This window comes from Mus caroli, unplaced genomic scaffold (assembly GCF_978045245.1).
Source record: "Mus caroli unplaced genomic scaffold, Mus_caroli_1 scaffold_15, whole genome shotgun sequence".
Lineage (NCBI taxonomy): Eukaryota > Metazoa > Chordata > Mammalia > Rodentia > Muridae > Mus > Mus caroli.
Window position 1 is genome coordinate 106,587,350 of NW_028227270.1, and position 17,242 is coordinate 106,604,591.

Sequence of the window (17,242 nt, forward strand, 5' to 3'; positions counted from 1 at the left end):
ACGATGCCTAGGGAAAATCCAATTAAAATCATGCATCATACTTCCACAAAGGAAATGGGTTTAAATGCCCCAACTACTTGTTTGCTTCTAAGGACTTACAGTGATGGCTCTTTTCTCATTAATGAGGGAGATGCAGCTCTGACCTTAGTTATATTACCACTATTTATAGTTAAGAGGAGTTCTACCATAATCTAGCGAATCAGTTTACCTACATGAGATGCAGAAACACACAGGATCTAACACACCAAGATTTACTTACTCACTTGTCTCCTAGGAGACCAATTTTGTTTGACACTTGATTGCTATAGTACAACTACAGAATGCTCCCAGGCCCTGCTGAACCACATCCATTCATGAATCCAACCACATTCTTTTCATGAATTTATCAAAGAACAAATTCTTCCAGTTCCAAAAGTCATAACCTATATTAAAAACTAAAATTATCTTTCAAGGAAACATAGGTATATTTGTTAGTAAAGGGGGCAATGAGATATACTAAAGAAAATATATGAAAATCAGAGTGATTTTACCATTTAATTTCCAAAAGTCAACTATGAGAAAGTAAGAAAGAAGTATATGCAAACTTTACTCTTAAAAACTAAAAGTTGGTTTTAACAGTTTATTATGATTATTTTTAAAATGTGAATCCACTAAACCATGTAGAAATAAGTCTGCACAAACAAAACATACTTTAAACATGAAAAAGTCGAGTGTGTGAGGTCTTGATTGTTCCAGCACATCTTCATTACGCTATGGCAGCCAAGTAATCCCTCACTTCAGTTGGAGTGAGCCTCCTAAAGCCAGCCTCATTGCAGATCCCAACTTCTATGTTATCTTCTGTCATCTGCCCTTCAAAGCTTTCCTAATTTAGAAAGGAAGGAAAACGGTCAATTTCACAAGCAGTTCATTAGAAAAACCATTTGAAATCTAGTTGGTGGATATTGAGCTAACCTTTAGGGTTAAGATGGCTGTATGAATGGCATCCTCCAGTTCTAGGTCTTCATTATATCTAAAGAACAAGATTGAAAAATAGTGTAGCACTGTTTAGAGTCTTCATGGTTATTTTAAATAAAAGAGCAGAAAAAAAAAACATGAAATCTTTTTTAAAAATCTAACCCTCCTAAAAAACTCTAATTTGTAAAAGTATCCCCTAACCATCTCACTGAGACTGCTGTCCCCAAATAATGTGACAGTTGCTACTGAACTTCTAACACCATGAAAAACTTCATTATAAAAATGCACTTTATGTTTTAGCAATACTACAATAAAAGTCAAACTGTTGCTAAAATCATGATACTGTAAGTTACAACTCAGCATGCTGAAGACTCATTAAGAGGTAAAAGTTAATGTGCTTTACCAAGATTGAGGTTACAAATTGATTAAAAGTCTAAGATCTTTAATAACTTTAACATGAATATTAAACGAAAACCATACAGAGAAGCCTCATGTGTTACACCCCTGGTATAAAACACTCTGTCCAAAACATCAGAGACGTCTGGAGTACAGTGAACACACTGAATTCAGAATATCACCACAAATAAATCAGAGTGGCTCATGGTCCACACTGACAGCAAATGTTTCACAGTGCTTCATTCTTACTTTAGCAAATACACACATGTGATCTACTCAAGACCAACTATTGGTCTTGAGCAGATACCAATTTGTTTTGTTTCAAACAGGTCCTAATTTTGTAGCATAGCCCAAACCAGAGCCCACTCTGTAGCCCAGGCTGGACTTGACTTATAGCAATCCTCCTGCCTTATCATTACAATTGCTGGAATTGCAAGCATGAGCAAGCAGAAGCAGGTAGAACTTTGTGAGTCAGACACCAGCATGGTCTACATGGTGAGTTTAAGAGCCAGATACATGGACAAATTCTGTCAACTATTCCCACAACCCCAAATAAATATTTTTAAAAAAGAAATGAAACAAGGTTGAACAATAGCCTTAAGAAATAAATAATACTACCACTAACGTCACTGAATACTAAGAAAAGATTATTCGGATGTTTTCTCTCTTATCTCTAGCAAAACTCAAATACATAGTGATGCAATGGACTTGCTAGATCCGGGAGATAAATCATTCAAAGAGGGGCTGGAGAAAAGGCTCAGTAGAGCACTGACTGCTCTTCCAAAGGTCCTCAGTTCAAATCCCAGCAACCACATGGTGGCTCACAGTCATCCCTAATGAGATCTGACACCCTCTTCTCATGCATCTGAAGAGTACAGTACTACAGGGTACGTAGATATAATAAACAAATCTTTAAAAAAAATTTTTTTTTAAATTCATTCAAAGTCAGGCGTGGCAGTGCACGCCTTTAATCCCAGCACTGCGGAGGCAGAGGCAGGCGGATTTCTGAGTTCGAGGCCAGCCTGGTGTACAAAGTGAGTTCCAGGACAGCCAGGGCTATACAGAGAAACCCTGTCTCGGAAAACAAAAACAAAAAACAAAACAAAAACAAACAAAAAACCCTTCATTCCAAGAGTTCTGGCCCTCATGTGATCCGCCTGCCCTGGGAAGCCTACCTTTTCTCAAGGAAAGTTTTCCCGTTCACATAGTTCTTTCCCATTGCTGTGGCCTTCCAGGCAAAGTAAGCTCCCTAATCAGGAGAGACAAAGACATTTTAAAACATTCACACAACTCTATTTTTTTGTTATCTGTGTTTAACTCTAGTTGGTCTCTAACTTCCAAAGTCATGATAATTTATTGAAACTGAATGGCAATTTCATAGAATAAGTTTTGTTTAAAGGCTGTAGAACAAAAAACAAGAATCATGAATAAACTTCGGTTAATGACTGTGGTAATGGTTTAGTTTGGTATTTACACATATACACACATACATATACACATATCGAAACTCATCAAACAGATAACAATGAATTAGTGCAATTATTATATACTTTTAAAGCAAGATAAACGGAAGTAGGAATTAAAGTAAAATATCAAAAATCATAGCTTAATGGAGTGAATGCATCTAAGCTGTCTCACATTATCCTGAGACCTAGGGACCCTTATCAGCTTTACTGAATAGAGAGGGACTTTTATTAAAAGTATCAAAACCTTTCAATATTTTGATGGGGTCATGAAAAGTTTGGCAACAGTAAAAGGTTTCTAAATATTTAACAATTAAAATTTAGCTCAAAATCAATGTGTAAAGAATCCAAGGTGTTGCCAGGCAGTAGTGGCGCACGCCTTTAATCCCAGCAGGCGGAGGTAGAGGCAGGCGGAGGTAGAGGCAGGCGGATTTCTGAGTTCGAGGCCAGCCTGGTCTACAAAGTGAGTTCCAGGACAGCCAGGGCTATACAGAGAAACCCTGTCTCAAAAAACAAAAACAAAAACAAAAACAAAAATAGGAATTCAAGGTGTTTTAAGACCTCTCCCACGATACCTAAGTGATGTCTCCAGAGCTTTGCCTCAGAATGTGATGCACTCTACTGTTTACACCAACATGCTACACAGCACCAATCAACATTGACCGGAGAAGTCAGTGATTGGTGCTTTTTAGAATCATACTGATTTAATTAAAAGAAATGAAGGACAATGTTGTCCTATCATCATTCCTCAGCATAGATGCCACTGTTAGAATTTTCTATTTTTAACTTTAAAATTATTATTGGGTTGTTGATTTGAGTTTCATAAAAAAGATTTATTAAATGGATTTTGGATTGGGGTTAGAATTTGCAATCATTTTTAAATGGCCCTAGGCATTTCCCTAACATTTCTGCAGCAAGTATTTATGTAAAGTGGTTTCCTTAGCACTGACAAATATAAAATCAAAGTATCAACTCGGAAAAAAAGTTGAAGCTCCAAGACCCTGCAGATTCGAATATTCTCTAAAGACTTAATTCTTTATGTAAAAATAAACAAGCTCATTGATCTCATTACTATGCAAACTTGCTTCTGTTTTAAATAAAAGCTAAAAGTATATATATATCAAAGAACTGTCCTCAGCGAGGTCTGTGACTCACTGCCAGTCAGTGTGTTACTTGTGTATGTTTATTTTATTTTTTATGTTTTACTTGTATATTTATTTGCGTACTTTATATTTACCATGGTTACAATTACTTTCCCAGGTGAAAAGGGGGGCAAGTGGAATGTTGAAGAGGCCCTGCGTGTAACAGCCACATCTGGGAAAAGCAAACATGAATGTAAAAGTGAGAGGAAAGCTTCTCGGGGGCGTGTCTTGTTAGAGTATAGTATACAGTACAGAAGAGGACAGCGAAGTGTGAACACAGTCCCAAGGGACTGCCCTCCTCAGCTGGCCGGGAAGGCAAGACCACAGACCAGACGTTTAGCTTCAGAAGCTCACAGATGGACTCAAAATTCGGTTACTTTTGTTTTGCCATGTTAATTTGTAAGATAGGATTCTAAGGCTTGCATCAAGAGGACTTGTACTTATCTAATAAACAAAGCTTCACTCCTTAACCTTGAACTTTTTCTTAGGCTTCTCCTCACAGCAAATGCAACAATGTAGAATAAACCCAGATCCAGATATCACTTTCTGCTTTAGAAAAAACAGCTCAGGGCTGGAGAGATGGCTAGGTGGTTAAGAGCACTTGACTGCTCTTCCAGAGGTCCTGAGTTCAATTCCCAGCAACCACATGGTAGCTCACAACCCTCTGCAGTGGGATCCCATGCACTCTTTTGATGTGTGTCTGAGACAGCTACAGTATACTCATATAAATAAAAATAAAAACATAAATAGTATTTTTTTAAAGAAAGAAAAACCAGTGCCATCAAGACACCTTGTAAATCCCAGTTGTCATCAAATTGATGACAAACATTGTAACAGTGGCCTCCTGTTATACATCTGACTGAAGTGTTTGCCAAGGTAACAGAGTCACAAAGTAACAGAGTTCAAGAGGCCTAATGAAATTTGATAACTACAACAACTAGTACATGTGGATTCTAGTACATGCTAATGAACATGACCAAAAAATGGTGAAAACTAATGTATCATTTAGCTTATCAAAGACAGCACTATAAAAATGATGAATGAGCAAACAAATATGTACTACCTTATACTGTCTTAAAAAAGAAAAAAGAAAAAGAAAAAAAAAAAAAAGCAGCCTGAGAAATGGCTGAGGGATAGGAGCACATCCTGCTCTCAGAGAGGACTTGAGTGCCAGTCCCAGGCCCTTAACTGCAGCCTTAGTGGGATCTGACTCCTCTGTCCTCCACAAGCACCGCAGTCAGCCACAGGCATACAACCACAGACACATGAATACACATGATTCAAGGTAAAACTAAATCTTTAAAAACAAGAGAAAGAGAAGGAAAATACTGCTAAATATTAAAGTTTTATGGTTTCTACTTTTATTACATGTATAAAAAAACAATTCTAATAAATACTTCAAATATATGTAATGATACTTACAGATGGATCTGACTGAAATAAATATGGTCGTCCCTCATTCCACCCACAAATGAGTAAAGAAACACCAAATGGACGAACACCACTATAGAAAATAAAAAACAAAAATGACTTGGAATAATGTAAGAATTTAAATATATTCACAAGAAAAGTAATTACCAAGTAAACTGAGTTAGACTTAACTTTAACTTCTAAATGAACCAATATAAAATGAATTGTCCTTATTACTGTTAATAACCGTAGTAAATCCAAATCAAGTAGTTTAGTTCCTAAAAGTTAACCAGAAATTACTTCTCAGTGCTACATAATTACAAAATTACACCTCCAAGAGATGAGGCATGGTGGAAGACAGTAGGTCACCGATTCCATCCTAGATGATAAGGGTTAATGTTTTTTCTCAGAGTAGGTTTGATCTTGTAGAAGTGAATTAGTTTCTATGGAGTGGGCCACCCTACTGTGGGCCTCTTACTGTGTGACCTCAGGCCATATAATAACTATGAACCATGTCCTTGGACCTGCAGTCCTCTGAACTAAATAAACCTGGCTCAGGTATTTTGTTAGAGCAACACAAAGAGGCTAAGCACATACTTTGGTATTATGTATGGTATTACTATCTAAGCATGGAGAAGCCTGTACTAACATTTAATTAATGCCTCTTTCCTACTAGGCTTATGTATCAGCAGTTACCTTTACACTATTTCAGTCACGTTATGATTTAAGAATATTGGGTGGCTGGAGAAATGCTTAGAGGTTAAAAGTCCTGGCTGCTCTCCTGAGGTACTGAGTTCAATTCCCAGTACCCACATGATAGCTCACCATCTCTAACTGCAGTCCTCATATGATCATCATGGAATTAATGCCCTCTTCTGGTATACAGACACACATGAAGACAAAATACCCATATACATAAAATACATACATAAATAAATCTTAAACAACAAAAGAATATTGAAATTAAAATGTTATTGCTGTCTTCATATTTCACCATCACTTCAGATTAAAAAGCTAATTACTGAACACTAAAGATTACAAAGTACACAGGCAAAGGGCTTTCTTAAAATCAAGATGCTGATGTCTGTTGTTGGATGAGAACACATTTTTCCCCTTTTTCCTTCATTTTGAGACAGTGTCTAACTATGCAACCTAAATTTGCCTTGAATTTGCGATCTACCTTCCGAAGTGTTCCGAATACTAGGTTTACAGGTATATCACCATATTGCCACAGTTTACTACCTTAAGAAATTATTTCAAGTCAAATCCAGAAACAATTGTTATCAGTGATTTTCTTCATTTGTTCAGCTTTAAATACAGAAAGAATAAGAAGACTTCTATGTACCTGATTTCTTTCACACAATTTTTTCTTCTTCAAATTCATAATGCATTTCTTCAAGTACTAACAGTGACTCACCCTGACTGTGTGTACTCCTGCATCACGGATGCTACCCTCTGTACCAGCTGGGCTGTGGGAATGGGTTCTTGGTAAACAAGGTAGTATTGCTGAGCAAGTTTCCGAGCTCTGTGTACAAGTACTCTAAGGCAATAGAAAAAAACAATTAAAGTTGTGACACACTACTAACTCCCCCACAACTTTCTTCTAAAAGAACATATAATACAAACTTAGCACTAGTCTCTCTTTAGCAGTCATCAGCTCAGAGTTAGCCTCACTTTAGAAAAGATTCATTAGAGAATCACAGTAGGAAACAACAGAAAGAGAAGCAGGGACTAGAGGAGTTAGTAGCAGATTTAAGGGACCTGGAGAGACAGGTTAAGCATTAAACACATAGAGGACCCAGATTCAACACCTAGCACCACACGGTGGTTCACAACTATCGTGACTCTATTTTCAGTGGATCCAATACCTCTTCTGGCTACTGGGGGCACTGCATGCATGTGATGCAGATACACATGCAGGTCAAACACTGTATTAAGGTAACCGATTTATTTAACAAAGTGAGAGCTTTGTGTCTCCCTCTGTGACATCTTCCAGGCATGAAATCCTATGATTGTAATGGTTAATCCTGGTTGTCAACATAACTATAACTGGAATTAATAGAGATCCAAGCACCCGTAAAGAATTTTTAAAAATCAGATTATTTGAAGCAGGAAGATCCACACTAAATCTGGGCTATACTTTCTGATGGCAACCCAGATAAAAAAGTCACAGAAGGAAGGAAACTCCTTTAGGCTCCTTGCCTGACTCTTACTTGTCATAGCTGGACAGTGTCTATGCTGTTGCTGCCACCTATATTAACACAACTTTATCAGGACTCCAAGACAGACTGAAGACAACAGCAGCCTCCTGCAGGAATCCCTCAGGACTCCAGCATTAGACTGGGTCTGCTGAGACATGCAGCCTTCTGTACTGAACGACTTCTGTATTCTCAGCCTTTAATGCCACCAGACAGCCAATGTTGGACTGCCCAGGCTACAACCTGTAAACTAGTCTAATAAGACACACACACACACACACACACACACACACAACCAGTACTGCTCTTTTAGAGAACCTGACTAACCTAACTATATAGCAATCAAATATAGCAAAGGATTTCCCCCACCTGCTCCTGCGCTACTTTATCTGAAGCATGCACTCTATCGAGGACACTCAAGCCTTCCCGTAAGTTTATTTTCTCATCAATAGTCCTCTGCAGTGTCCATTCTACACAGTGGTACAGAACTTTCCATGGCAGGAAAGCAAATGATGTTTTGATAACTCCGGGGCTCTACCTTGTCCTATAAAATCAAAATAATTTTCATTTTAATTGCACATGGTAAAAAGCTGCTAATTCCTTTCAACTTCCTGGGACCTCAGTGTAGCAAGTGTCACTCTCTTTTCCAGTGGAGTTCAGAGGAAGCAATTCTATATGCCGGAGTCCTGCCTGGCCACCCAGAAGCCTTCAGGGACCTTTGAGAAAAGCAGGTATAAACAGAATGATGTTAACTCTACATGGCCCCTGCTTTTTCTTGTTGCCTAACCCACTGTAACAATATATTATTACAGCATGAATGCATTCAGTCATTTCTAAGGTGCTTTAAAACACCCAAGCCCTTCCTACCGAGTCCTTGGATGGAGGGAATGAGAGAGTGATGAGAAAGCCGGGTAAGAAAGGCATGTCATTAACCACCTGTTTACAACCATGAGTCACAAGACCAGCCTCCACAGAGTGATCCTTGCAGGCAAACAGAACTTAGCTGTCGGCAGGCTGCCATGACTCTGAAACCAAACAAGAATTAGGACGACGTGATGAGAAAACATCATCAACAGTACACATACCTGTAATCGGGGCCCATGCCACTATACACCAAACCGATGTGTTTGGTTATGGGCTCCACCTTGTGTACACTCCTTTCATCATACAGGATGGATTTCTGCTTTTTCTCAGTTGCTAATACTACGCCATTTGCAGCTTAAAAAGAAGAAAAAAGATTAATACTACAATGTGTCCTTCATTAGCCTTCTACTTACAGATGCATTGAATTTAAATTTGTTGCCTTCTCTAGACTGTAAAACCTTTTTCTGGATCCTTACACAACACCAAGAAATAAAATAAAAAATAAAAAAGTAAAATCCCCATAGCTGCAGGCATTACCCAGTCTCTCTCAATATTTTCAGGTTTATTGGTTTTAATCTAGTTAAGCCTTCTAATACAAATAATAAGAGATTTCTCTAAAAGGATACTAGAACATACAATAATTTTATCTTCAGATGTTTTATAATTAGCCCTTGATAAAGAAGATAAAACTCCATAGAAAAATAGAACCAATGAAAACAATAGTTTCCTGAAGAAAAGACAACTTATGAATTATCACAATAGATTAAAATGCTATATTTGCTGTAAATTTTAAATTTCTGTGCTGAATGCTATTTTCTTAAAACTTCAAAATTCTTTAACACAAAGATCAATAAGAATTATGTAACATCTATTTCAGAATGTTATTTCTTTTAACTTCAAAGTTCTCTAAACCAACAAGAAGACTGTTAAGGCTTATGCACATACACCTATTTCGGCTATTCACAAGCATCTGAAGAGAAGGAAACACTGAATTACCTTTAATCCCCACTGAAGGGGCCCCTCCAGCCACCGCAGCCAAAGCATACTCAATCTGGACAAGCTTACCAGATGGGCTGGAAAAGAAACAAAGACATTCTCCCTGTTCACACATTCTCAAATCTTACAGGACACCCGACAGGAGGAAAACAGAGGCCACACCTCACTAATCTAACCTTCTGGCCTTTGAAATCTACCCTGAAGGTGTTTGGAAGCTAAGCTTGCCAGACTAGGGAGTTGGTCCAAGTCTCGAATGGGCACAAATTCTCTTTCCTGTGTTCTGTTGCTGTTGTTTTTTCCCCATCTCTGGTTAGCAAAGCATTCCCACTACCTCTGTTCCCCACTTCAGGCAAGTGAACCGAGAACTCAGGCAGCTGCTGTGCTCATGAGTCCCAGTACCCCACTGCCTCTTTCAACAAAAAATCCCCAGGAACACGTTTGGTAGAACGCAAACCAGTCCACGCCAATTTCTTTCGTTCATTTACCACTCCTCACCAAATGTAAGCTGCTAGCTAAACCTTATCATGTTTTTTTTTTTTTTTTAAGACTGTTATAATAAAGAAATCTGTTTGTGAAAACATTCAGATGTTTTTTATAAAAGACTCAAGGACTGAGGATGCAGCTCCTATGGTAGAGTGCTTGCCTAGAATGCATGACACAGCATAAATAAGGTACGGGAATGCACTACTAAAATCCCGTCACAGAGCAAGTGGGGGCAGGATGAGCTGAAAGGCATCCTTAGTTACTGGTCATTTGAAGTCAGCCTGGGTCACCAATAATTCTGACACAAAAAGAAATTAAATAGTTAATAATTTAAAAACTCAGTCCCTCACCATCTATGTCCATTTGTCTCAGCTATAATGAAACGACTTAGGACCATATTTGTTTTGTTTACAAATATAAGTGACTACCATGCAAAATTTAGTCTCTGTCAATTATATAATGAAATCATTTGCTAAGGAATTTAATGGAATTTATTCAAAGATTTCAAAACAATAACATTAACTCACTTCTTATGTGAAACTGTAAAGGGCAATTCTCAAAAGATAATATATTGTAACAAAAAGTTTATTAATTGTTTTCAAAGCCAACAAGGTTTGAGTCCTGATTTACCTATTTGTGGACAACCTTGAAAAAGTTCAATTGTCCAGGTTCATCTATAACTCATCATACATAGGTGGTAATGGAAAAACCACTACTAGTTACTGTTATATTCAACAAGTAGATCCTGGCTGCCTTCAGCTGTCAGTCCTTAAGAAAATGGTCGAAACACAGTCCTTTGTCTAAGTTCATCCATGATGGTTTTTCTTAAACAGGGAACAATAGTTCCCCTTAACTGCACTTTGAGAAAATATATATAACTCTTTAATTCTTTCTCCCAAAAAATAAGGGTCTAAATCGTTTTAAAGCAATTTGTTAGTGGATCAAGCAAAATACAGAGGTTATCAGTTTTGCGTGTGCCACGAAAACCTGACAGGAAATCAGCGCCTTCATTTTATACTTCTTAAGCTTCTACAGGAGCACAGGCGAAACCGAAAGCAGTGTGAGCTTCAAAGCACATAGCTGCTAAAGAGAGACTAAAACTAAGATTTAACAGTAAATAAGGATCTCCCAAAAGAAAAAGGACGTCTCACACGTCCCTTAAGGAGTCAGGGTTTCCAAAGCTCTGGCTCAGGCCTAGCCGGGCCAGTAAAGAAATCCTGGGCCTGAAGAGAGCAGCTGAAAACAGACTATCTCAAAGCACCCTTCTCCTAGTCTAGAGGGAGAGCCAGTGCTTAGTGCTTGGCTTGGGGCCTCCCGTCCCTCGGCCCGCAACACGGCCGGCCTCAGCCAGGGCCCAGGCCTGGCACCGAACATGACTCTGCAAAGCTACGAGTCCAGCTCCGTCACCGCGCACTCCTACGCAAACACCAGACAGATCCAGGTCCGACACACGGAACCATGTCTGGGGCGCTCCTGTGATCTGCGACGCATGGAACCTGGGGGTCCCCCGGGTACCTGAATGTAGTCAGCGAGAAGCTGTAACCGCGCTCTGCCATCTTTACCCGGAAAGTCGGAACACAGTCACGCACATGCGCAGTAAGGCTGCTTCCTTTAATTTTTTTTTCTCTTTGCTCTGATTGGAGAAAAGTCACCCAGGGGCAGCTGGGAGTTGGAGTTTTTTGGATCCCAGCCGACCTTTGACCCTTGCGCATGCGCAAGAGCGGCCTGCGCATGCTCTGAGCGAGGAGGCGGGGAAGTGGGCGGACTTAACGCATGCTCTCAGCCCGCGTCCCGCTCTGTCTTGAGAGGGTCATGGCTCCTTCGTTGCTGCTGCTTTCACTACCATGGCCGGTGCGTCCCGGACCGCTCCAGAGGTGCTGGGAGCTACTACAACGGCAACTGCAGCAGAGCTGGAGTCGCTTTGTCAGTCCTCCGTGGGGTCCGTAAGGAGAGAATTCGTGGAAAGTGGGTTGGTGAGGGCTTCCGGGTTGTAGGACAGAAACAGCGCGTGACTTTTGGTTGGTTGATTGGTTCGTTATTTTATTTATTTATTTATTTATTTATTTAGACTGACTCCGTAGCCAGGGTGGTCTAGAACTCACTGTATAGCCCTGGCTAGCTTCGAGCTCCTGGTGTCTTGGGCGTTAAATTTGAGATTGCTGTGTTATTTACAGTATATCCCACAAGTGATAATGCCCAGTCTGAACAGAGATATATTTTATTATATCTCAAGCGCAGTATAATAAATAATTGTCTCCATGTTCTACCTGAGATAATCATTTCAGTCCATTCGTTGTCTAATAGACCTGTGCTTGGACAGTTTATGTAGTGGTAAGCAGTCCTAAGAATTGAACGAAAGTTCGCAAGTCTGAAGAACATAAGAAAGGGTAAAGAAGTGATCTAAACAATTTAGAAAAACAAAGGTGAAACACTTGACAATCTCATAAATAATAAATCTTTTCTTAGAACACAGGTCAAGATTAAATATTAAGGAAGAATTTAATGGCTTTAGGAACCTACCAGGTTTAAAGAAAAAGGAGCTAACTGGATCAGGATAGTGTGGTACAGATGATGGCCATTGTAGTCATCTCAGTGATGTGAGTGAGTTCAGGGAGTCTCGGAATTAGATTACCGTGCACTACTTGTTACTGAGCTACAGTGTCGCGAATTATATACAGAGGAAGTGCTTAGTAGAGTAGCCTGGCTGCTTTAGTAGCTTGCAATAAGAAAGCATTCCAGTTGAAGTATTTTAAATTGCCTTTTATATGAGCTTTAGTATATTTTAATAGCTGGGGATTATTACTAATGTTTGTTGTGTTTAACATTCAAAACTATTTATGTCAGGCCAGCCATATGGCTCAGTAGTAAAGGACCTTGTTGCTAAGTCTCAGGACCTGGGTCCTAGCCCCATGGCCAGTATGACGTAAGGAGAGAACTAACTCTGAAAGCTGTCCTCTGACCTTCCATGTGCACATATACTCACAAACACATATAATTTATAGGTGTGTATATTTAGTGACACTACACATGTTGACTGTTACAGAAAATACTGGCTGTATTCATTTAGGGACTCAAAGTTGATTCGGTATCTCTGTTTTGTTTTATAGCACCAGCATTAGCCGTGCAGAGACCATCCATCCTCACAGAGCTAGCACATGATACCTGTGAAAATAAAGAGAATTCCAGCTTTTTAGATAGTATCTTTTGGATGGCAGCTCCCAAAAACAGACGCACCATCGAAGTTAACCGATGTAGGAGAAGAAACCCTCAAAAGCTTATTAAAATTAAGGTAATGTGTGGATGGGTGTAGGTGTGTGCACGTACACACTCTCTTCCTCAAGTCTAACACTGAATAGCTCGGTATTGTATTGGTGTAGCAGAGAAAACCAGCCTTATAATAGTCTTAGCATCTTGTTTGGCTCATTGTGGATAAATACATAATCTAATTCTTCCTTAATGTTTTAAGATACCCTTAATGAATCGTCCCATTGTGTTGTTGGGCTCCTTGTTGGTTATTTATTATTTGAAGTTAGAGGACTGATAGAGCTCTTAATTCAAAAGTCACATGAGATCGTTACAAACAATTCTTCTGAAAAATCTCCAAACTTCTTGACTATGGTTTTAATCGTTAATGTGGAATTCACTACACTCATATAATGAAAATATTCTACTCAAGCTGGAGATTAGACAAAAGAATTTGAGAATAGTTTATCCATAGGCTATACAAATAAAAATATACCAGATTGGTAAACTTGAGTTTTAGTCCTAATTTTCTTACTAATTTGAACTCAGTGTTGCTATTATTTTTTTTTCAGTTTTCCTGTTAAAATATATTGTTGAACTAGATAGTATATAGTCTTATGTAGCACGAACATTCTCAGAAAGCTACAATGTCAGCATGTAAGAGTTCTTGCTGGTGATTATGTATTATATTGCTTGTTATTAATATGTTTTTCTTTGTTTTAAAGAACAATATAGACATTTGCCCTGAATGTGGTCACCTGAAGCAGAAACATGTCCTCTGTGGCTATTGCTATGAGAAAGTACGCCAGGAGACGACAAAAATCAGACAACAAATAGGGGCTCAAGAAGGAGGTCCTTTCAAAGCTCCTTCCGTTGAGACTATGGTACTGTACACAGGAGAGAAACCATCAGAGAAGGATCAGGGCAAGAGGATTGTTGAAAGAAACATAAAGAGGCCATCTTGGTTCACCCAGAATTGAACTGAAAAATGTTAAAAAGATAATTTCATAGTTAGGCACTTATTTAAAATCAGGAGTCTTCATTTTCATGTTGTGCCTGTTTTCAAATTATCAATGTATTTTAAAATGGATTTTGTTAGTTGTTACTTTTAAATGAGGTAATTTGAAGACTATCATGAATAAACTCAGCATATTTATGTAAAGGCTCAATGGATTAATTTGTGTATTTCTATAATGCTGTTGGGTTTTAATTAAGCAGTTGTGTCAGTGAGAAAAGAATTTAGAACAGGTATGTGGTACACTCATTTGTATTCAGGAGTAGAAGCAGGAGGATATCTTGAATTTCAGGCAAGCCAGGATACAAAGTGAGATTCTGTCTCAAAAAAAAAAAAAAAAAAAAAAAAAAACCCAAAACAAACAAACAAAAACCAAGTTTTTTCTTCTTTGTTGGTGCTTTAGAACAATTTACTTTTTATGGAACAAAGTGTGCTAATTTACGTAAATAATAGAAATAGTTTTCCCATTTTGCATTAATCAATCACATTCCATTGTCATTGTAGATGCTTGTGAGAAAGCAAACCCAAGATAAACCTTTCAAATAAATACCCAGAGTAGGGCCTTTAAAGTACCAGTTGTTGAAAATGTATATATCCTGTCAAATTTATTTTCAATGTCTACACCCCACCTGTCCCTTCTATATGCAGTTGATAACATTTTTTAAATATAATTTTTAGCGATTTGTGTGTGTGTGTGTGTGTGTATGAATTTCAGTGCGCCTCAGTCCCACTCATCTCCCTGTCCTCAACCCTAGCAACCTATCAGTGCTGGATTCTTACTGGTATTTCTTTCAGATTGGGTCTGTAGGACTGGCCTCATCATGTGCATTAACAATTCATAGATGGGGTGGAGGTTGGGGTGGGCCAACTTAAAGCCCTGAATCTGGGCCTGGATGATAGCTGAGTTGGTTAGCCCACCAGCTCTCATGCTCTTACACCACTAAGGCGAGCTCTCCTGTGCCCATGTCACCAGGGCCATTCTTACCAAGCTCCCTGCTGTATTGTATTTGATGGTCTAGGTGCTGGTCTTCCTCCCCAGTGCTGCATCAGGGTTGCTCTCGAGCACTGGTCAAACTTCTGGGTGTCTTCCACCTGCTGACAATGCCGGTAGCCATCAGGGGTCCTCTGAAGTTGATAACAAAAGATTTGTCTCTCAATGGTTTTAAATCTGTGCTAAGGAACTCTACTGCCTGTGATTATCATTTGTTGTTACATTAAATGAATAGACTGTAACAATTCTTCAGCTATAATTCTTAGGTAGCAGCATCATTTTAGGGACTGTGTTATGAATAACAACTTCATCTATCTCAGTGACAGAAGTGTCTTTTCTAACTGCTTTTCTTACCGAATTCTCCAGCAAAGGGCATGTGGATCAACCTGATGTCCTTGGGACACCATAGTCCACTAGTCATCGAGTGTCTCGTCACTTCATTTAAAACAGTCCTTAGAAGTTTTGTGTTACTTGCCTTTGTTTCTCACGTATCCCCATTGACCTGTGTATTCATTCATCTTTTCCAAGTTCATGAAGTCACTAGTGAGAGTTAAAGGTACAGTTTAGAAGAGAATGTGAAGAAAACTAGAGGGCCAACATATTTGAGTCTCCTGGACTCAGGTAGTTAAACTCAGGGCTAGCTTTATAGTTTCGACCTTTGAACCACATTAGGAATTGCCGTAGTTCAGGTAAACATCACTACGTAGCCAAACTGTAGGGCAACAGTTAGTCTTCTTATGTAATAAACTATCAGGCCTAGCCATACTATAGACATTTGCCTCCTATCAAAGCTACCAGCCTGTGGCTAGAGGACAAGGTTACTCCAGGGGAAGAAAGCAGTCTGCAGTGTTGAATGAAGCCCACTAGCAGCAGATAGAACTAAGTCGAGCATCCCTGTGTTCAGGGCTTCTCTCTCCCACCTGGGAGTCAGGTGACACTCTCCCAACCTTTTCCTCCCGACATTCTTGGGTTCTTGCAGAATGGTTTGTTTGAGGTTTTGTTTTTCAGGATAAATGGGCTTAGGATGATATACATACTGTTCAACACATCGTAGACTCAACATTTCCAGTCTCTTTAGATTTGCTTCTCTGGTAGCCTAATATTTTGAGATTAGAACATTTAAAGTACTGCTAGTCACACCCACATCTTCCCTTGCTAGTCACACCCACCCCTGCCAGCTAAATCTGTACCCTACTTCACCACTTTGAAAACAGTCAATTTACTTCAGCAAAACTCTAGTCGTTACAATGGTTTTCTCTTTCCTTCTCAAGCACAACAATGAGCAATACCTTGACTCTATCCTGTCTCCAAAGAGGCACTTAATTTAGAGAGACAGGAGGGGTGAGGTGAAGAGAGTGCACTGGGGTGGGCCAAGAAAGTACTTAAAAGAGACAGACTGTAGGTCTGGCTGTTACCTGTACAAGTGATGAACAGACCATGATGGTGATGGCCAAGGATATAGAGAGAATGAACAGAAATTGCCACGTTTCAGAAACGGGACAAGCTAGGTTTGGTGATTGTTTTGTGTGGTGCCGAGTCCAGAAGGTGTGAATGTAAGGCCGTGGGAGTCAGCCCAGTGCTGCTGCCAGCAGGCTAGGGGCTCCCTTTCCTCTAGGGGCCTACACTCAAGGAAAACTAGGTTCTGGGGTCGGGCCAGACGGCTCAGGTAGGTAATCTGAGTTCAGGCTCAGAGAAGCACATGGCAGAAGGAAAGAACCATCTCTCAGACGTTCTTATCGCTGACCTGGCAGAAACAAAAAACAGCCTAAAGACATTTAGCTGCCAGACTTTTAGGACAACAGACACCATGAAAGTGAAGTTTCTCCGAGTGATCTCTTGGTAGAAAAAACTCTGAAACTTGATGCCAGAGTCTTGTCTTCCAGAAAAGAAACTTCACACAATGCTAACAAGTTGTTAACAGACTGCCTTGCAGATTAAGAATGACCTCCAGATGACAGGCCACAACTTGATTGAGACTGCTAAAAATACATTCCTGACCCTCTATTTACCCTGCAGATGGACTGGAGGGTCTCCCTGAATCTCTTGGGCCTTCTTCCCAATATGAATAATCCCACATTGAATAAATC

At 39.3% G+C, this 17,242-nt stretch overlaps 2 protein-coding genes across 2 annotated transcripts; one reads left to right on the forward strand and one right to left on the reverse strand.

Moving 5' to 3' along the window:
- Positions 1-605: 605 nt before the first annotated feature.
- Psma2 (proteasome 20S subunit alpha 2) lies at positions 606-11,510 on the reverse strand. The gene is made up of 8 exons (XM_021180262.3): positions 11,422-11,510; positions 9,424-9,500; positions 8,649-8,781; positions 6,783-6,905; positions 5,378-5,459; positions 2,526-2,599; positions 952-1,009; positions 606-862 (listed from the first exon to the last, which is right to left on the reverse strand). Exons 1-8 carry the CDS (start codon positions 11,460-11,462, stop codon positions 746-748), a joined length of 705 nt encoding a protein of 234 aa, XP_021035921.1. The 5' UTR covers positions 11,463-11,510; the 3' UTR covers positions 606-745.
- Positions 11,511-11,651: 141 nt separating this feature from the next.
- Positions 11,652-14,849, forward strand: Mrpl32 (mitochondrial ribosomal protein L32). The gene is made up of 3 exons (XM_021180585.3): positions 11,652-11,845; positions 13,014-13,195; positions 13,875-14,849. The coding sequence occupies exons 1-3, from the start codon at positions 11,680-11,682 to the stop codon at positions 14,127-14,129; spliced, it is 603 nt and encodes a 200-aa protein (XP_021036244.1). The 5' UTR covers positions 11,652-11,679; the 3' UTR covers positions 14,130-14,849.
- The last annotated feature ends 2,393 nt before the right edge of the window (positions 14,850-17,242 follow it).

Excerpts from the sequence above, each read along its gene's own strand:
- Psma2 (XM_021180262.3), bottom strand. The coding sequence starts at position 11,462 with ATGGCAGAGCGCGGTTACAGCTTCTCGCTGACTACATTCAG. Across the intron at positions 2,600-5,377 it reads TATTTCAGTCAGATCCATCT|GGAGCTTACTTTGCCTGGAA; the intron begins GTAAGTATCATT and ends TCTCCTGATTAG. Across the intron at positions 1,010-2,525 it reads AAAACTTTCCTTGAGAAAAG|ATATAATGAAGACCTAGAAC; the intron begins GTAGGCTTCCCA and ends CTTGTTCTTTAG.
- Mrpl32 (XM_021180585.3), top strand. The coding sequence starts at position 11,680 with ATGCTCTCAGCCCGCGTCCCGCTCTGTCTTGAGAGGGTCATGGCTCCT. Across the intron at positions 11,846-13,013 it reads CTTTGTCAGTCCTCCGTGGG|CACCAGCATTAGCCGTGCAG; the intron begins GTCCGTAAGGAG and ends TTTGTTTTATAG. Across the intron at positions 13,196-13,874 it reads AAAAGCTTATTAAAATTAAG|AACAATATAGACATTTGCCC; the intron begins GTAATGTGTGGA and ends TTTGTTTTAAAG.